At 45.7% G+C, this 21,593-nt stretch overlaps 1 protein-coding gene across 1 annotated transcript in view; it reads left to right on the top strand.

The window, feature by feature from the left end:
• Positions 1-7,856: 7,856 nt before the first annotated feature.
• LOC143941961 (transmembrane protein 272-like) overlaps positions 7,857-21,593 on the top strand; it is a 101,189-nt gene continuing 87,452 nt past the window's right edge. The window contains exon 1 of the mRNA XM_077463353.1: positions 7,857-8,024. Within this exon, the coding sequence (XP_077319479.1) occupies positions 8,018-8,024 (7 nt within the window). The 5' untranslated portion in view covers positions 7,857-8,017. The remainder of the gene's footprint in view (positions 8,025-21,593) is intronic.

Genomic DNA, 21,593 nt, shown 5'->3' with positions numbered 1-21,593 from the left:
TTAACCAAACTGGAATTGGGTGGCACAGTGGTGTAGTGGTTAGCACTCTCACCTAGCAGTAAGAAGGGTCACTGGTTCGTATCCCAACTACGACACTACCTACCTGGAGTTTGCATGTTCTCCCTGTGCCTGCGTGGGTTTCCTCCGGGTACTCCGGTTTCCTCCCACACTCCAAAGACATGCAGGTAGGTTAATTGGCTTCTGTCCAAAATTGGCCCTAGTATATGAATGGGGACCTTGGATTGTGGGCTCCTTGAGAGTAGGGACCAATGTGAGTGTACAATGTACAGGGATAGGGGCAATTGTAGACACTCACTCAGGTTGAACTGGATGGACTGGTGTCTTCATTCAACCTTACTAACTATGTAACTATGGAATAATTACCTTTTTTGGCCAAGTTTTACAGATGGAGACACCCCAAGTATCCACTTGATTACCTGTGTGGGTCACCCTAAAAAATGTGCTCTGGTGTCCCACACTAGTGCTCCAGAGTTCAGATGTGTAAACAGCTGCTGAGTTTCCTCTCCTTACATTCCACTGAATCAAGTTTGCAATTCATTCTAATTTCAAAGACATCTAGACAACAATGCCCTAAACTTCTTTTAATAAGACAAATTAGCATGACCAAAATGTAGATAAAACCTTATATCAGCTAAAAACATTGTATTTATTTGCAAACAAACAATATTTCCTACGAACAATTACTGTGCCCGCGAACATGAAAGTAGCCATTTAAAACTGTACAACAATAAAGAAAAGCACATGGAGCAGCATGCAAGTTATTAAGTATAATAGGAACACACAAGTACTTACTTTTTTGAAGCACTTTCTTTATTCTTCTATACTGATCCAGCTCCCTCAGTTTAAGGTCAGACCAGCTTTTCCTTAATTAGTCTTTGGAGTTTCGTACCCCAAAATTCTGCTCCAGAGTCTTCACAACTTTTGTCATGATTATGGCATGGCGCACCATGCTTGGGTGTACGGTCCATGTTTACCATCATAATTCTTCCTCTGCAAGATGTCCACCATCTCCACCATTTCTTCAAAGGCCATATTGGAGGCCTTAAATCTCCTCCTCCTGGATCAGGACGTTTTGGGCTCCGGGCATTCCTCCATGCTACTGGAATAATTTCCAACCACCTGCTGTGTCTCCGCCATGTTGCTCCTACTGTGCACCAAAGAGAGAAGGGGTGGGGAATATTCATGAAAAAGAACATCAGGGGCGGGCGACTCGGTCTCGTTCTCGGTCTTACGTAGGATCTGTGTGTGGCGGGAGGACAAACGGAAGTGGCGAGTGTGCTAAACAAAGGTAAAATTTGAACTCGGCTCATCACAGTGGCCTATACTGCTTTAAGATTGAGGTCTATATTGGGATAAGATAATGAGAGTTTAGGCTGACATTAGTGTTTTTGTCTTGTGTATTGTCATACAGCAAAAATTTGTTTTTGTCAGTTTAAGGACCCAGAATTAATGGGCAATTTCATAGACAGATAGAGGGAGATAAGGAATTTTTGGGAGTTGAAACACAGCTTATATTATAATAAACAAGCTAGGAGGTTATCACTGGAGAAACTTCTGGAATTTGTGAAGACTTGGGTCTCCGAAGCAAACATGACATTTTAGGAAAATAAAATTGGGATCTTGAGGAACATGTATAAGAAGGAGTATAATAGGATCCAGAAATCACTCCGATCAGGAGCATCAGCAGAGAATGTTTATGTCCCCAGGTTGTGGTACTTCAACAAACTTCAACAAACAATTCCAGGTGCCTCCCCTCTGCCTTACCACCAAAAGGCCCAGGAAGGGGACAATGATGGAAGAGGCAGCACTGGGAAGCCAGTGATTTCCTCAGGAGCCCCCCCCCCCCCCAACGCTAAAGAGGCCTATGGCTGCTATCTAGCCACCAGGTTGCTGGAATTGGAGAAGGGCCAACACCTCCTCTGTGAGGGAGTTTTTTATGATGCCCTTCAGAAGGGGTTGAGGGGAAAGCTGACTGAGAACAGCCACATATATGAGCAAGACTATCCTCATCCTCCTCCTCCTCCTGCCACAAGTCCACCACCAGAGCCACAGCCTCCAAGGAAGTTTGCAGGGAAGGCTGCAGGGAAGAGAAAAAAGTGATGGTCTGGGTTCAGTCTGGTCTGACAGAAGACGCAGGCTGTGGTAGTACCACAACCTGGGGATAGCTATGTCATCTGCTGCTGGTCCTGATCTCTTGGATTCCTGGACCAGGTTGTGCTCCCTATTATATGGACTCCTCAAGCTTACAATTTTCTTTTCCACAGACTTGTTGATGTGTGCCCTGGAGGCCAAAAGGCTTTGCAAATTCCAAAAGTTTGACCAGCGTTGACTTTCTCTTTATTTTGTTACCCAGAATAAATGGATATTTTATTTTCACAAAATACTTTCCTATGTGTTTTTATTCAAAAATGCCAGTTTGTTTGTGAGTAGGCAGATACATTTAAAAAAGAAAATGTCAAATTAACAAGGGACAACAACCTCCTTGATGTTGATAAAAAATATAAGATAACAATGTTATTGTGGTAAGTTGACACTCCAAAAAATCTAATTATATGGAGATCACTAGAAAATAATTTTTAAGTAATTGTAAAATAAATCTTGATTAAATAAAAAATTATAAAAGATGAGTATAAAAAATAATTGTAAACATTATTTATGGAGATCGGGCTTTTAAAAAAATAGAATATTATTCATAGGACGAGGATATATAATGAAGAAATCAATGTGTGTGAATATGAGCAGCAAAACAACTTCATTCTTCTAGCATTATAAAGAATCACAGAATTAGCAGTGTGAGGAATGTGCTAGCTCCAATACAAACACTAGTTTTACCACACCGAGCGCTTCCGTCTCATACTTGCTTCAGAGCATGCACAGTTTTTGGTCCGTCGGAACAGCATACAGACGAGCGGTTTTCCCCATAGGAATTGGTTCCATTGGAAATATTTAGAACATGTTCTATTTCTAGGTCCATTAGAATTTTTGTAAATATACAATGAAAAGCTTCCATCTGACTTTTTTCTGTCCGACATTGCGCTCGTGTGTACGCGGCATTAGAATCTCTCTATTTACTTCCTCCATCTGGGGCTTTCAACCCAGGCACCCAGAGACAGGAAATGATGTACAGAAATAAGAAGCACAGTCACTTACAATCAGTAGAGGGAAGCAGATTCCTACACTTGTAAAAATGTTTCTGGAAATTACTACAGTTCATCATTAATTGGCATAGCTGTGAATGATTTGAGGATTCTGGGAAATGGCATTATCATCAGGATAAGGTGAGTACTAAAGATGGATGTTCCAGGACAGCTTACTGTAGTACATGGGTTCTAAAGTGTATGTGAATTCAAATAACATAATGCTACAGAAAAATGGCAACTAATGCCGATTCACTGTGACTAATGCCGCGTACACACGAGCGAATTGTATGACGTACTTAGTCCGTTGAAACGCATTTCAATGGAAAATCCGATCGTGTGTGGGCTTCAGCGGACTTTTTCAGCGTGAAGTCCGGAGTACTAAGAAGGCCGGTTTGCACACCAATCTTCCCGTCGTACTTTGGTTTCAGTGGACAATACGTTCGTCAGTATGCTAGTCCGACGGACTAAGAATGGCGCATGCCCAGAAAGGATTTACAGGGCGGAAGCGTTCTGTCTTGTAAAACTAGTGTTCGTATTGAAGCTAGCATATTCGTCATGCTGCTAATTTTGTGATCTTTTAATATAGCACATTCTTTTCTTCTTCATAATGCGAGAAAAGTGAAGTTGCTTTGCTGCTTATATTCACACAGAGTTATCACAAATGTCTTTATTCATCCTCATCTTATGATTAATATTCCAATTCGAGAATAAATAATAAAAAAAAATAACGGACGAATTAAGCTGAAGTCTGAAAAGCGCGAATCGTCTCTAACCAAACTTCCACTAACGCAAAGTCAGCAGAAGGAGCCCAAAGGGTGCTTTGCTGTGTCTTGGACTTCCTATTTCTAGTCCCGTCGTACGTGCTGTACGTCATCGCGCAAGCTTTCGTCTGACTTTTTGTGTATACGTATGTGGCCAAGTCCGTTCGGTAGAAAGTCCGCCGGATTGTCCGCCGGATTGTATGACGGACTAAGTACGTCATACAATTTGATCGTGTGTAAAACTAGGTAATGTAAAATGGCTTCAGCTCTGCAGTCCTCAAAATACTGGGCAGAGGGCAGCCATCTTACCATCTAGCCATCTATCTTGGTTTTGGTCATTGAGTCAGTATCCTCTGTGTGATCATTGTTCTGTAGTATATTGTAGCCTGACAAGGTGTTTTATAGGTTTTTCATCCAGCTTATTACATGTTATGTTGGCTGATACTGGTGGAAGGTGCATTCGACTGGTATTTTGTTTGTCTCCAAATAACAGAATGCTGTTAATAGATATTTTATTGTGGATTAGTAGTAGACACTTGTTGATCCTGCCAGTATCTGTTCCTTCTGTGGGCTTTCTGTGATAGCACTAACCACAGGCTAATGCTGTTGTATCATAACCATCAGTGGCGATGCGTCCATAGAGGGCGAAGGAGCGCAGCCCCCTGTCTCCTGCACCCGTCAATCTTCAATAGATAGATTCATGCATTGCACCGCCGCTTTGTATTGTCGCCGCTGCCGCCCCCTATTCAGGTATCCGGACCCTTGTCGGGCACCGGGCATCTGAATTACAGTGGCGGGGGTGTTTTCGGAAGTACACGATTCAGCTCTAATAGGCATCCTGATTAGAGCCGTGGACTCTAATAGGCGTCCAAATTAGTAAACAGCGAGCGCACTGCTGTGCTTTCTCTGCTTACGTAGTGCTGTGTTAGTGAATCAAATAAATCACTTCCCTAACACTGACCCGCCTCTCAGACAATTAGGTGCACCAGGTCTGGTTACCTGTCACCTGATTGGCTGAAGCAACAGATGCTCTGATTGGATGCCTATCGGGCATCCAATCATAGCAGAAGAGGACGGGAGAAGACATTGAGGACTCGGAAGGAGTGTGGATGAATGCACTGACCCGAGACAGGTAATTTAAGGGCGGGAGGGGACACTGGCAGCATTTGATGGGGCAAACTGGTGGCAATTGATGGGGCAAACTTGTGGCAATCGATGGGGCAAACTGGTGGCAATTGATGGGGCAAACTTGTGGCAATTGATGGGGCAAACTGGTGGCAATTGATGGGGCACACTGGTGGCAATTGATGAGGCAATTGATGGGGCAAACTGGCAGCAATTGATGGTTTCAGTGGCTGCGCTTGATGGCACAGTGGTGGCAATTTATGAGTACAGTGGCTGCGTTTTATGGCACAGTGGCTGCGTTTGATGGGCACATTGGTGGCAATTTATGGGTACGGTGGCTGCATTTGATGGCACAGTGGCTGCATTTGATGGGCACAGTGGTGGCAATTTATGGGTACAGTGGCTGCATTTTATGGGCACAGTGGTGGCAATTTATGGGTACAGTGACTGTTTTGATGACACAGTGGCTGCATTTGATGGGCACAGTGGTGGCAATTTACGGGTACAGTGGCTGCATTTGATGACACAGTGGCTGCATTTGATGGGCACAGTGGCTGCGTTTTGATGGGCACAGTGAGGCTGCAATTGATGTGTTTTTTTTCGGTTTACAACCCTCCAAAAATTTTGAGCACCAGCCGCCACTGATTACCATCTTCCTAACTACAGGATATCACATCTGCAACAGACAACCAGATCTGCATCAGGCAATCATTCGTCCCTGTCTGTCCTAAAGTATTTCCTACTTCTGAAGACAAGAGGAACAGGGGAGTGTCAAGAGCCACCACTTTCCACCTCCAGCAGTGGGAAATGTTGCAAACAGTACTGGGACAAAGGTCTATCAGTCCACCTATCAGTGCCATCTATCCCCTGTGCCACCTATCAGTGCCATCTGTCGCCAGTGCGACCTATCAGTGCCATCTGTCCCCAGTGCCACCTGTCAGTGCCACGTGTCCCCAGTGCCACCTATCAATGCCACCTGTCCCCAGTGCCACGTGCCACCTGTCCCCAGTGCCACGTGTCCCCAGTGCCGCCCGTCCCTACTGCCACGTGTCCCCAGTGCCACCTGTCCCTAGTGCCATGTATCCCCAGTGCCACCTGTCAGTGTCACATGTCATCAGTGCCACCTGTCAGCATCACGTGTCATCAGTGCCACGTATTAGTGCCATCTGTCATCAGTGTCAGGTGTCATCAGTGCCACGTATTAGTGTCATCTGTCATCAGTGCCATGTATTAGTGCCATCTGTCATCAGTGCCACATCAGTGTCACATGTCATCAGTGCCATGTATCAGTGCCATCTGCCATCCATGCCACATCAGTGTCACGTGTCATTGTCCTGGTGCTCCAGGGCCTTCAAAAGTGTAATAGGTAGCCAACAAGTTAGATGTGTAATTTATGCTCCTAGAACACGTGATGGCGCTCCCTGCATGTTGGGTCTCTCTATGTGGCCAGGCTGTGAAAAAGTCCCACACATGTGGTATCGTAATACTCAGGAGGAGTAGCAGAATGTATTTTGGGGCATTATTTGTGGTATACACATGCCATGTGAGAGAAATAACCTATTACAATAACAATTTTGTGGGGAAAAAAAAAAAATCTTCATTTTGCAAAGAATTGTGGGAAAAAATTACAACCCCAAAAACCTCACTATGCCTCTTACTAAATACCTTGGAATATCTACTTTCCAAAAAGGGGTAATTTGGGGGGTATTTGTACTTTCCTGGCTTGTTTGGGTCGCAAGAAATGAGATAGACCACCAGTACTTCAGATGTGATCAATTTTGTATGATTCGCACCACAGCTTGTAGACTGTCTAACGTTCACAAAGACCAAATAATATCCACTAATTTGGGTTATTTTTACCAAAGATATGTAGCAGTATAAATTATGGCCAAAATGTATGAAGAAAAATAATAGTTTGTATAATTTTGTCACAGAAACAAAGAAAAATGTGTTTTTTTGTCAAAATTTTCGGTCTTTTTTCATTTATAGCGCAAAAAATAAAAAACCCAGAGGTGATCCAATACCACCAAAAGAAAGCTCTATTTGTGGGAAAAAAAAGGACAAAAATTCATTTGGGTACAGTGTTACATGACTGAGTAATTGTCATTCAAAGTGTGAGAGCACCGAAAGCTGAAAATTGGTCTGGCCAGGAGGGGTGTTTAAATGCCCAGTAGGCAAGTGGTTAAAGTGCCTGCAATATAGCTCACATCTTAAAGGATAAGTTTGCCACTACAAGAATAAATTAATAAATGCACACATTTTTGCAGGCAACATGTTACACCCTAAATATGGGTATAACATGTTCAGAAAGGTAAACAGATTTCACATATCTGTTTACACTATTGCATTTTTTAGTGCATTTTCAGAAATACACTTCAGTCCATTTAACATGGTTTCCTATAGGTCAGTGATGGCGAACCTTGGCACCCCAGATGTTTTGGAACTACATTTCCCATGATGCTCAACTACACTGCAGAGTGCATGAGCATCATGGGAAATGTAGTTCCAAAACATCTGGGGTGCCAAGGTTCGCCATCACTGCTATAGGTCATGTTCACATCTGTGCATTTTATGGAAAGGATCAGGGACCAGCAGGTTGTGTTTTTATTTCCATAGACTTCAATAGATCAAAAAGCTGTACTGAAAAGTGCAAAATGCACCTGGAATATGCTTTAACTGCAACCTGCATAGGTGGGAACCAGGCCAGGTCTTCACCTGTGATGCCTATTATGTGTAATTCCTCCCAGGAGGACAGGTGAATTTAATCAGGGGTTAAACTAAGTTGCTGGATTTCCCTGTGCTCTTAGGAGATCCACAAAGTATTTATGATTTGGGAGACCTGAGAAGAGGTTGGAGATCCCGTGATGTACAAAGCACATTGTATAATGGCCACACTTTATAAATAATTCAGAAACTGTCTTGTACTTTTCACTGCCAATTGAAATTCCAATTTTAAGTCCATAATACAGAATGGAAGGTAAGGCAATCAAAACGAGGTTAAATATATCTTCCAGCTTTATTAATGCTTTTCTATGTCCATTTTTTTTAATTTTTTTTTTAACGATCAAAAAGACAGGACTCAATTTGCAATGTTTCAAATTCTAAATGTCAAGTTGAGTATTGGCATGTGGCAATCTGGCAGGCATGCCTAAATGACTACTGTATTCTGGTGTGTTGTATTAGCTAATCACTGGGATAGAAGAAGCGCACTCTCCCCTTTTAGGAATGCAAAGAATGACAAAACCGGTTCAACAATTTGGCACTATATTTTGTATGTTGGCTGCTTTCCTCCATAGTAGTGATTTTTCCTTTCAATACATAGAAGCTCCAAAGTTCAAACAGAAAAGTTTGTGTCGCTCATATTTTTGTGTTAATCCATTCTTTTAACATTGGTTACATTGGCTCATTTATATAATGCATTGTGTTTTGTCACTTTTCTGGTAGGTGCAAAATATTTTTTTTTTTTTTTTTTTTTTTACCATTCCACAAAAGTCTGCTTTTGGTTGTGCTGTGGGAGTTTAATGCACAACTAAAGACAACACCTTTTTAGCCATGTCCCTGGGGGTTAGATAGATTGGAGCCATCTCTATTGTTTACTGTTATCACTGAAATTGAAAGGAAATCTCAAATTTTTTTTTTTTTTTTTGTCCCTAGGGCAGGAATAGATGGGAAATCTTCCATTGGGGACACTAATTCTGGTGACAACCAGCGATTTCGTCTCCCTTCCTCCTTTTTGGCTATGAGGCAGGAATGGAAGGGAAGCCTCGCCAATGGGACACAGGCAGAAAAAAAACTGAAGGGGTTATAACCCTCTCTTACTGTATCCAAAATTTAAAAAAAAAAGGTTTTGACTTTGGAACTACTTTAACTAGTTTCCTACCGACTCACGTCTATATATGGGGGCAGAATGGCTCCCCTGCATGAAACGGCGTACAGGGTTCCTTGTGAGAGCCTGCAAAGGACACTGGGGACTCAACACGCATGGCTGGCGGTCACCAGTATGGGGATTTGTGGGCGTAAATACACAAATCCCTGTGCTGTAGGAACAGTGATATGTCTCCTCTCCTACTCAGTCCTATAACTCATTCAGTTAGAATACACTGAGGGAACATGCATTTAAGCCCTTGATCGCCCCCTAGTGTTAGCCCCTTCCCTACTAGTTTCATTTACACAGTAATCGGCGCATTTTAATAGCACTGATCGCTGTATAAATGTCATTGGTCCCATAAATGTGTCAAAAGTGTCCAATCTGTCAGTTGCAATACCACTAAAAATCACAGATCACTGCCATCACTAGTTAAAAAAAAAAAAAAAAAAAATGCCATAAATCTTTCCCATAGATTGGTTTGCACAAAAGTTATAGATTCTACAATCAATTTGTGCTTATTGCGATTTATTTATTTTTATTTTTTTAAACCAAAAATATATTGGCCTAACTGACTTTTTTTCCTTAACATTTTAAGGGATATTTATAATCGCAAACAGTGAAAACTGCGTGGGGGTTTATCTTTTTTTGTGTAAAATAACCGCAGAAGTGATCAAATAGAACAAAAAGCTCCATTTGTGGGGGGAAAAAGGATGCAAATTTAGTTTGGGTACAGCATTGCATGACAGCGCAATTACCAGTTAAAGTGGAAGTAAACTCCCCTATCTTTTTCAGCCAAGGAAGCTGCCATCTTTGCCTCGGTGTAATCTTCAACTGCTATGGTGGTGCACATGTGATTCAGCCAGTTTATGTGGCTGACGGCTAGCAGTTCTGAATGGACTGCGAGGTCGCTGATGATCGGCCTTGTAGTTCATTCACGATCCCTGCAGCTTGCAAATGGTCAACCCGTTTGCAGGTACGGGTTGAAAGCTGCAGGACTTGCCTGCAGCAGTCTGGCATTGAACCCCTAATCCACTGATCATGAATGCAATGCTTTCCAGGCTATTTAGGGAAAAATTATAAATGCACTCTTTTTGCAGGAAAAAAAAAAAAGTTTAATTTATTTTTTCCCAAAAGGTAAACTTATCCTTTATTACTTACCATTACCACTGGATGACAGGTCCTATTTCCACTGTTTGGGTGTCACATATGGAACTATAGTTTCAGAATTCTGTGGTGGCACTTTTTTTGCTTTTTTTGTACTACCGCTCTAATTGCTCTTCATATTATTATTCCTCAAAGCTAGCATATGGAAAATCACTGAATGTGCCATGTATGCTAAAAAAAAGTCAGGTTTTAGTATACTACTTTTTTATATTGTTATAAAAGGGCATACATATTTAGAATCAGCAAACAGAGACTTTCATTTAAAGCATAACTAAGACAAAGCCTTCTCCCCCTTCGCCAGGGCCGGGATGTGGAGGTCCCCTTGTTAAAGGGGGCTTCCAGATTCTGATAAGCCCCCCACCCGCAGACGCCCACAACCACTAGCCAGGGTTGTGGGGATGAGGCTCTTGTCCCCATCAACATGATGACATGGTGCTTTGAGGGGTCACAGACCCCCAAAGCATCCTCCCAATGTTGAGGGCATGTGGCCTGGTACGGTTCGGGGGGGGCGCTCTTGTCCCCCCCCCCCCCTCTTTTCCTGCGGCCTGCCAGGTTGCGTGCTTGGATAAAGGGTCTGGTATGGATTTTTGGGGGGAACTCCACCATACTTTTTTTATTCTATTTTTTTTTATTTGGTGTGGAGTTCCCCTTAATCCATACCAGACCTGAAGGGCCTGGTAATTGATATAATTCATCTTCATTGGATGTTAATTTAATCCCTATGTATGTGATTTTATTTTTTATTTTTTATTTTTTCCCCATGTAAAGAGAAATTCTTGTAATAGTTTCTCCTCCTTTTGGATCTATTCCTAGATTCAGTATCCGTTTTTATGGGATTTATTTTACAATTCGAGAGAGCTGCATAGTCCTTTATTTCTTTAATTAAGCAGGGTAGTGACAGTCTTGGTTTGGTCATGTATAGGAGTATGTCGTCTGCATATGCTGTGGCTTTATGATCTTCTTCTCCCAATTGTACTCCAAACCCCCCCCCCCAATGTCGCTGTTGTTTCATAATTTTTGTTACTAATGGTTCCAGTGCTATCGCATACAGGTGCGGCGAAAGTGGACACCCCTGTCTCGTCCCATTGAACATCTCAAATGCACGACATACTCCCATTGACTCCTACCTTGGCTGTTTTATATAAATTACTGATCCATCTCATCATTTTTGGGCCCAGACCCACACTTTGAAGAGCCTCCATCAGAAAACACCAGTCTACTCTATCGAATGCCTTTTCAGCATCAATCGATATTGGGATCATTGGGGCTTTCTTTTTCTTTTTTCATTAATAGCATGGCTCTTATATTGTTGTCCCTACCCTCTCTTCCTGGTACAAACCCTGCTTGATCATCATTTTATCATTTGCGGCATAAAGTTTTTTTTAATCTTAATTTTTTTAGTCGCTTTGCCAGGACTTTTGCTCATAATTCTGTATCTGTGTTTAATAACGCTATGGGGTGGTAATTGGAGCGAATAGTTCTGTCCTTCCCTGGCTTTGGTATAAGAGTGATATTTTCCAGAAGGGCTTCCTTTCTCATTTCCTCGTTTTCCCCTATTTTATTCAAATATTTACATAGTTCTGGGACTAGTTGTTTACATTTTTTATTTATTTATTTTTTTTTTTTTAAGAATATTTGATTGAAAAGCCATCTGGGCCTGGGCTTTTCCCTCCTGGTGTTTCTTTTAAGGCCTTTATACATTTTGTCCTGGGTTATTGGATCTTCTAACAGTTTTACGCTTTCTACTGCCATTTTTGGTAGGTTGACATCTTCTAGATATTCGTGTATTTTTAGTTTTCTACTCTGCTTGTCTCCTTATTGTGTATAGTACACTATCATAGGTCTTGAAGGCGTTCGCTATCTCAGATGTTTTTATATTTCATTTCACCTTTCTTGTGTTTTTTTTTTTTATCTTTTTAATAACGTTTTAGAGGTGTGTTTTGTGTGGGTGTTTTTTTTATTTATTTTTTTTCCCCAGCTCCAATGGAGATCAATTTCCCCCGTATATAGGCATCATGGGCCTCCCAGAGTGTTGCCTTTGACATGTCTGTATCGTTTATTTTAAAAGATTGTTTTACCTCGGTTTTTATTATTCTTTCCACCTCCTTATTGTCTATTATGTCTTCGTTCAATCTCCAAGTGCCTTTTCTACACTCCATATCTCTAAATCTTATTTTTACTGTTACTGGGGCATGGTCAGAGACCGAGACTATTTCAATCGCTGTCTCTATCACATGCTCCAGTATTTTGTGATCTACTAAGATATAATCGAATCTTGCATATGTATCGTGCACCATGGAGTGGAACGTAGAGTCCTTTTTACTCTTATAATTTATTCTCCATATGTCAAGAGTTGCTGATTTATACTTTGTTTTTCCCATCTTAATTGTTTGTTCTCTCAACACAATGCATCTAACTCGTGGTCCGTTGTGAAATGAAAGTCTCCTGTCAGAATCAAGTGGCCTTCCTTAAATTCTGTTAAGTCCTTCAAAATCCTATTTGAGTTTTGTGTGTGTGTGTGTGTGTGTGTGTGTGTGTGTGTGTGTGTGTGTGTGTGTGTGTGTGTGTGTGTGTGTGTTTTTTTTTTTTTTTTTTTTTTTTTTTTTTTTTTTTTTTTTTTTGCGGGGCTGTATACGTTTGCTAGTGTATAATTTATTCCTTGATGGGTCCCTTTTTTAGGAACAAAAAAACGCCTTCAGGGTCTACCTTCCTTTCTTCCAAAGTAAAGCTAATATTCTTTGCTATTCCAATAGTGACTCCTTTTTGCCTGTTGTGAGTCAGCATAGTACCAAGTTGGAATCGCACGCGAATGCAGCTTGACATTGGAATCTAGGGATATGTGCGTCTCCTGTAAGAAAAGTGATGTCTGAGAAATGCCTCTCCACCTCTTTAAGCACCAGTGAGATGGTACCCAAGCCTGCCATAAGTCTAGGTCTCTATGTCCCTGCCCCTTTATCTTCCTAAAGTAGTCTTTCCATAGATCACAGGAAATCCTTTTGCCTTCCTTTTTGTAAAAATCCGAGGAATGAAAGAGGGGGGAAAAATGAATTTGTTAGATCTGAGAAGGTATCTTCTGACATACTTGGGGTTAAAGAATTCAGGAAATCGAATCGCCTTTTTAGTTCTATTTAGTGGCCTAAAAAAGGGACGACAGGCTTCTAGAACAGTGTCCAGATGGATTAGACAGGCCATCAGTATAGCTTATGGGCAATCTGGGTCCCCAGTACCAGCTCCTCTTAAGGCTCATTCAATGAGATCACTGGCAGCCTTTTGGGTGGAGAAGGCTGGAGCCTTAATAGAACAGATCTGTCAAACCACAGGAGGGCTTGTATAGGTGCAACTGCTGGCTGGGGAATGCCTCCGATGCTTATGATTGGCTGTCCTCCATGAGAGATTCTCTTGGCAGGCTAGCTCAGGCACATTCGACTCGTGTTCAAACAGGTATAATCCCTGGTCACCAAAATAGGAGAAAAGAGGAAACCTTTTAATAGGGACTCTTTTCATTGACAATTATCTGAGAGGATTGACTTCCACTTTCTTTTGTGTCTCTGACACAAAGTGTGACAAGCTCTCAAATTAGACATAGTAAAAAAGGTAAGGAATCAAACTAGAAAAGTTTTAGACATACAGAGCTATCTTTGATTATTTAACCCCAATGATAAATGCCTAAAATTTACTTCCACCCTGTCGGGTCTACTATAAAAGCAATTCCTGTCTTTATAACTGTTACACTTGCAGTTTTGCGTCACAGAAGCTGTGACCCTGCTTCTCTTCTGGTCAGGTCTGTGCCTTTTTTTTTTTTTTTTTTTTTTTTTTTAATTCTTCCTGACGTATTGCATGTAAGCGTTTGGGGCTATGTTGGCTTGTCACTTTGCTGTAAGGATGAGCCGAAAAATCAAAAGTGCTTATTTTAAAGGCTTATATGCAAGCTATTGTCATAAAAAATGTTTGGGGACCTGGTAGAGCTGCAGGATTAATCGTCAAATGTTGTTGCGACTCTTTCCCTGCTATGCAAAGAATCCTCTCTGCTGTTCTGAAGCCACAGCAGTCAAGAGAAAGGAAGGCAAAATCTGGGCAGTCTGCCAAGAGAAGCACAGCATTCTTTATTAGGGATGAGCTGATTTTGAAAACTTGGGGGTTTTAGTGAAAGAAGGACCTCTTACAGGAGAGAATTTCCTGTCCTAGTGGTAGATTTCCTCTCACTTCCTGTTGTCTGCTTCCATTTGCAAGTAGGAGTCGTTTGTAAGTTGGATGTTTAAAAGTAGGGGCCTGCTCTATATACTCTGCAGAAATTTGGGCCAAAGGTGTTGGTGTTGCCACAACACTGTAAGGCCTCACAGTTACTCTTGGTGGGCGCAGGAACGGGCCCTGCTGTGAAACATTAGATCAAGAATTGTAATTACATGCCCCTGTTAAACAGGGGCTGAAAAATTGGGCTTTAGGCACTGGTGCTGGTGCCACAACACTGCAACCCCTCACAGATACTCTAGTTGGAGCACAGGAATGAGCCCTGCTGCAAAGTATTGCATCAAAAATTGTACATGCATGCCCCTGTTAAACATTATTCGGTTACATCAGCATCAGGTGCTTGGTAGCTGGTGATCCAAGACTGATTCATTTTCATGAAGGTCAGCCGATTGACTGAGTCGGTGGACAGGCACACCCTGTGATTGGTTACAAAGCCTCCAGCAGCACTGATTGTGCGTTCCGAAAGAATGCTGGATGCAGGACAGGCCAGTAGCTCAATTGCATACTATGCAAGCTCTGGCCAGTGATCCATCCTCAAGACCCAGTAACCCAGAGTATTTTCGGTGGGAAAGGTGTCCAAGTCTGATCTTGCCCCTAGGTATTCCTGCACCATGTGAATCGGACGCTGGCGATGGTTGCTGGCACTGACCATACCTTGGGGCTGCAGGCTAAAAAATTTAACGCATCAGTCAGATGGTCACCTTCTCCACTGCTCCTTCTGTGACTGACCGAAGCCTCAGCAACATGTTGTCCAGGACGACCAGGAAATTATAACCTCCAAGGCTTTGGCACAAACCTTTCTGCAAGGTCTCCCAAAGATGTTTCATCCTCTGTGACAGCAAGGTCCGCAGCCTTACCCTTGTAACGTAGATCAAGGAGGATTGCCAGCCAGTAATGATCACTCTCTCCTTGATACCACAAATACGAGGATCCTTCTGCAGGCTTTGCAGGATCAGGGAGGCCACGCAGCGTAGGCATGAGGCTGAGGCATTCAGTCCAGAGTCCTCTGGGTCACTAAGGATGACGTGATCCGCGGCCACCTCCTCCCAGCCACATACAAGTCCATGGGTTTCTTTGGACTGTAAATGATCCATTGAAAACTGATGCTGAGTGCTAGGCTCCACCTCAATGCTGACACAATCCTCCCTCAGCGGGCACGCAGGAACACTGTCTGGATAAAGGGGGCCTTGAGCCTTGAAGTCCTCCCCTTCCTGCCTCTGTTCTGTCTCAAGTGCCCTGTCCATTATTCCACTCCCCTCACTGATGCATGCACTGTCACTGCCGAGGAGGAGCAGAGTCAACCAGTGCGTGGTGAAAGATGGGTAACGTCCATGCCTGCTGGACCATGAATCAGTGGTAATATGCACCTGACCGCCCTGTCCAGTGAGGCATAGACATTTTTTTGCCTTCCGTGGAAAAAAATTGTGTTTGGGAACCTGACACTGAGGTACCGCACATTCCATAAACTCACGGAAGGGGGCAGAGTTTACCATTTGAAAAGGCAGCAGTTGAAGCGTTGGCAATTTTAGCCAAACTAGCATTCAACCTCTGGGCATGTGGATGGCTGAGAGAGAATTTCTTTTGCTGGTGGAGCAACTGGGGTAGGGAAATCTGCCTGCTAGAATTGGACATTGGTGTACCGATAGCAGATTGCCCGCAAGTACTTGGCACTAGCACACCTAATTCTACACCTTCTTTCCTCTGTTCAAGCTTCTGAGAGGACTGAAGGTATAGTGAGGTTGGAGATCCCAGCTGAGGAGGAGCAAGGAAAGGTCCCCCTTGTTCTTTGGTGTGGATCTTTTAGGTAGTGTTGCCAACAGCCTGCATAGGAGCTCGAAATATGTCTGATTAAGCATGTGGTGCCCAATCGCTTGCTGTCTAGTCCACGCTTGATGCACTAAAGACATATGTTGCAAATGGCAACGGTGTGATCTGCTGCACATGTCTCAAAAAAGGCCCACAGCAAAGAGCTTTTGGAATAACGCGTGCAATCCGCGCCCTGCACTTGAGGCGCTCTGCAGTGTGATGCAGTCAGTTGGCTGTCGTTAAGCGGGCCCCTGGAAGGCATCCTGCCTTTTTGGAGATCTTCCTCCAGTCAGTCAGTGAGCTCATCATCTCCTCCTCCTCCTCCAGTCAGTCAGTGAGCTCCTCCTCCTCCTCCTCCTCCTCCTCCTCCTCCTCCTCCTCCTCCTCCTCCTCCTCCTCCTCCTCCTCCTCCTCCTCCTCCTCCTCCTGTCAGTGAGATCATCATCTCCTCCTCCTCCTCCTCCTCCTCCTCCTGTCAGTGAGATCATCATCTCCTCCTCCTCCTCCTCCTCCTCCTCCTCCTGTCAGTGAGATCATCATCTCCTCCTCCTCCTCCTCCTCCTCCTCCTCCTCCTCCTGTCAGTGAGATCATCATCTCCTCCTCCTCCTCCTCCTCCTCCTCCTCCTCCTCCTGTCAGTGAGATCATCATCTCCTCCTCCTCCTCCTCCTCCTCCTCCTCCTCCTCCTGTCAGTGAGATCATCATCTCCTCCTCCTCCTCCTCCTCCTCCTCCTCCTCCTGTCAGTGAGATCATCTCCTCCTCCTCCTCCTCCTCCTCCTCCTCCTCCTCCTCCTCCTCCTCCTCCTCCTCCTGTCAGTGAGATCATCACCTCCTCCTCCTCCTCCTCCTCCTCCTCCTCCTCCTCCTCCTCCTCCTCCTCCTGTCAGTGAGATCATCACCTCCTCCTCCTCCTCCTCCTCCTCCTCCTCCTCCTCCTCCTCCTCCTGTCAGTGAGATCATCTCCTCCTCCTCCTCCTCCTCCTCCTCCTCCTCCTCCTCCTCCTCCTCCTCCTCCTGTCAGTGAGATCATCTCCTCCTCCTCCTCCTCCTCCTCCTCCTCCTCCTCCTGTCAGTGAGATCATCATCATCTCCTCCTCCTCCTCCTCCTCCTCCTGTCAGTGAGATCATCATCATCTCCTCCTCCTCCTCCTCCTCCTCTTGTCAGTGAGATCATCATCTCCTCCTCCTCCTCCTCCTCCTCCTGTCAGTGAGATCATCATCATCTCCTCCTCCTCCTCCTCCTCCTCCTCCTCCTCCTCCTCCTCCTCCTGTCAGTGAGATCATCATCTCCTCCTCCTCCTCCTCCTCCTCCTCCTCCTCCTCCTCCTCCTCCTCCTCCTCCTGTCAGTGAGATCATCATCACCTCCTCCTCCTCCTCCTCCTCCTCCTCCTCCTCCTCCTCCTGTCAGTGAGATCATCATCTCCTCCTCCTCCTCCTCCTCCTCCTCCTCCTCCTCCTCCTCCTCCTCCTCCTGTCAGTGAGATCATCATCTCCTCCTCCTCCTCCTCCTCCTCCTCCTCCTGTCAGTGAGATCATCTCCTCCTCCTCCTCCTCCTCCTCCTCCTCCTCCTGTCAGTGAGATCATCATCTCCTCCTCCTCCTCCTCCTCCTCCTCCTCCTCCTCCTCCTGTCAGTGAGATCATCATCTCCTCCTCCTCCTCCTCCTCCTCCTCCTGTCAGTGAGATCATCATCATCTCCTCCTCCTCCTCCTCCTCCTCCTCCTCCTCCTCCTCCTCCTGTCAGTGAGATCATCATCATCTCCTCCTCCTCCTCCTCCTCCTCCTCCTCCTCCTCCTCCTCCTCCTCCTCCTCCTCCTCCTCCTCCTCCTCCTCCTGTCAGTGAGATCATCATCATCTCCTCCTCCTCCTCCTCCTCCTCCTCCTCCTCCTCCTGTCAGTGAGATCATCATCATCTCCTCCTCCTCCTCCTCCTCCTCCTCCTGTCAGTGAGATCATCATCATCTCCTCCTCCTCCTCCTCCTCCTCCTCCTCCTCCTCTTGTCAGTGAGATCATCATCATCTCCTCCTCCTCCTCCTGTCAGTGAGATCATCATCATCTCCTCCTCCTCCTCCTCCTCCTCCTCCTCCTCCTCCTCCTCCTCCTGTCAGTGAGATCATCATCATCTCCTCCTCCTCCTCCTCCTCCTCCTCCTCCTCCTCCTCCTGTCAGTGAGATCATCTCCTCCTCCTCCTCCTCCTCCTCCTCCTCCTGTCAGTGAGATCATCATCATCTCCTCCTCCTCCTCCTCCTCCTCCTCCTCCTCCTCCTCCTCCTGTCAGTGAGATCATCATCATCTCCTCCTCCTCCTCCTCCTCCTCCTCCTCCTGTCAGTGAGATCATCATCATCTCCTCCTCCTCCTCCTCCTCCTCCTCCTCCTCCTCCTCCTCCTCCTCCTCCTCCTCCTCCTGTCAGTGAGATCATCATCTCCTCCTCCTCCTCCTCCTGTCAGTGAGATCATCATCTCCTCCTCCTCCTCCTCCTCCTGTCAGTGAGATCATCATCTCCTCCTCCTCCTCCTCCTCCTCCTCCTCCTCCTCCTGTCAGTGAGATCATCATCATCTCCTCCTCCTCCTCCTCCTCCTCCTCCTCCTGTCAGTGAGATCATCATCATCTCCTCCTCCTCCTCCTCCTCCTCCTCCTCCTCCTCCTCCTGTCAGTGAGATCATCATCATCTCCTCCTCCTCCTCCTCCTCCTCCTCCTCCTCCTCCTCCTCCTCCTCCTCCTGTCAGTGAGATCATCATCATCTCCTCCTCCTCCTCCTCCTCCTCCTCCTCCTCCTCCTCCTCCTCCTGTCAGTGAGATCATCATCATCTCCTCCTCCTCCTCCTCCTCCTCCTCCTCCTGTCAGTGAGATCATCATCTCCTCCTCCTCCTCCTCCTCCTGTCAGTGAGATCATCATCTCCTCCTCCTCCTCCTCCTCCTCCTCCTGTCAGTGAGATCATCATCTCCTCCTCCTCCTCCTCCTCCTCCTCCTCCTCCTCCTGTCAGTGAGATCATCATCTCCTCCTCCTCCTCCTCCTCCTCCTCCTCCTCCTCCTCCTCCTCCTCCTCCTCCTGTCAGTGAGATCATCATCTCCTCCTCCTCCTCCTCCTCCTCCTCCTCCTGTCAGTGAGATCATCATCATCTCCTCCTCCTCCTCCTCCTCCTCCTCCTCCTCCTCCTCCTGTCAGTGAGATCATCATCATCTCCTCCTCCTCCTCCTCCTCCTCCTCCTCCTCCTCCTCCTCCTCCTCCTCCTCCTCCTCCTGTCAGTGAGATCATCATCATCTCCTCCTCCTCCTCCTCCTCCTCCTCCTCCTCCTCCTCCTCCTCCTCCTCCTCCTCCTGTCAGTGAGATCATCATCATCTCCTCCTCCTCCTCCTCCTCCTCCTCCTCCTCCTCCTCCTCCTCCTCCTCCTCCTCCTCCTCCTGTCAGTGAGATCATCATCATCTCCTCCTCCTCCTCCTCCTCCTCCTCCTCCTCCTCCTCCTCCTCCTCCTGTCAGTGAGATCATCATCATCTCCTCCTCCTCCTCCTCCTCCTCCTCCTCCTCCTGTCAGTGAGATCATCATCATCTCCTCCTCCTCCTCCTCCTCCTCCTCCTCCTCCTCCTCCTCCTGTCAGTGAGATCATCATCATCTCCTCCTCCTCCTCCTCCTCCTCCTCCTCCTCCTCCTCCTCCTCCTGTCAGTGAGATCATCATCATCTCCTCCTCCTCCTCCTCCTCCTCCTCCTCCTCCTCCTCCTCCTCCTGTCAGTGAGATCATCCATCATCTCCTCCTCCTCCTCCTCCTCCTCCTCCTGTCAGTGAGATCATCCATCATCTCCTCCTCCTCCTCCTCCTCCTCCTCCTCCTCCTCCTGTCAGTGAGATCATCATCTCCTCCTCCTCCTCCTCCTCCTCCTCCTGTCAGTGAGATCATCATCATCTCCTCCTCCTCCTCCTCCTCCTCCTCCTCCTCCTGTCAGTGAGATCATCATCATCTCCTCCTCCTCCTCCTCCTCCTCCTCCTCCTCCTCCTCCTGTCAGTGAGATCATCATCTCCTCCTCCTCCTCCTCCTCCTCCTCCTCCTCCTGTCAGTGAGATCATCATCTCCTCCTCCTCCTGTCAGTGAGATCATCATCACCTCCTCCTCTTGTCAGTCAGTGAGCTCATCATCTCCATCTCCTCCTCCTCCAGTCAGTGAGCTCATCATCTCCTCCTTCCTCCTCCTCATCGTCTTCTCCCTCCTCCTCCTCCAGTCAGTGAGCTCATCATCTTCTCCTCCCCCCTCCTCCTCCTCTAGTCAGTGAGCTCATCATCTTCTCCTCCCTCCTCCTCCTCCTCTAGTCAGTGAGCTCATCATCTTCTCCTCCCTCCTCCTCCAGGCAGTGAGCTCATCATCCCCTCCCTCCATGTGGGTGGAGCAAGTGTAAGATCCTAGGGTGGTGTCTACAGTTTCATTCAGCCACACGTGGAGGTTCAAGGGAAACCCCCCCCCCAAGTGATGATGATTTCTGATCAACCAGGCTTCTCTCAGATCAGAGGAGATAATAGTTCATGGACCTTCTTCAAAATCCGCATTCTCTTAGAAGTGCCAATATCTCAGAAGGGCAGAGGTTTCTACTCCCCTTTTGTTCCCAGTAAAGGAAAAAAGGGGATCTTTGCCGGGAATATTGTCAGGGCTGACTTAGCCCTTCCTCTTCTGGGCTGCCTGCTCAGCTGTCAGCCAATTGCCAGCTCTCTTCTCTTTCCACAGTTACCAGCTGTTCCCGATGATGCTCGTCTGACTTGCCTATTTAAAGCCTTCCAGCTCACTTTTTCCTTTGCCTTCGCGTTGGTCACATCACTAGGAACCATCTCCTGCTGTTTGTTCCAAGACTGGCTTGCTGACATCCCTCCTGGCTTCTATCCTGCTTGCAGTTGCTCTCCTTGGATTCCTGACATCTGGACTGGCTGATTACCCGATCTGGTTTATGAACTTTGAACTGGCTGACTACCCGATCTGGCTATGCTTGACCACGCTTTTTTTCTATCTACCTTTTTTTATTTTTATTAATAAACAAGTGTGATTTGATTGTACTTCTGTCTCTGTCTGTTTCATGGTTCCTGACAAATATACCTAAAAGGCCTCAACAAGAGCATTTTTGGCTCAATTCCTTCAAGATGGAGAGCCTACAATCAATACTGCTGGCAATACATCTCAGTGACTGGATGCTGTCTGTAGACTTCTCCAATGCATATCTTCACGTGTCGATTTCATCCCACTTTTCAGAAGTATTTGCTCTTCCCTCAATCAAAAGCACTTTCAGTTTCAAAGCCTAGCTTTCTGAAATTCTATGGGGCCCCAGAAACTCATAGCCTACACCCTTCAGACTTTTTGGGTGGATAATCAACTGGAAGAAGAGCAACTTGTGCCCTACACAAAGGATGGTCTTTCTGGTGCATTACTGGACAGGCAAGCCAACATGGTCCAACTTCCAAGGGATAC

Source organism: Lithobates pipiens, unplaced genomic scaffold, assembly GCF_037356315.1.
Source record: "Lithobates pipiens isolate NorthernLeopardFrog02 unplaced genomic scaffold, aLitPip1_a1.2 Scaffold_10, whole genome shotgun sequence".
NCBI classification, from domain to species: Eukaryota; Metazoa; Chordata; class Amphibia; order Anura; family Ranidae; genus Lithobates; species Lithobates pipiens.
Note: the sequence above shows the minus strand (reverse complement) of the source record. Positions and strands in the feature narration are given on the sequence as shown.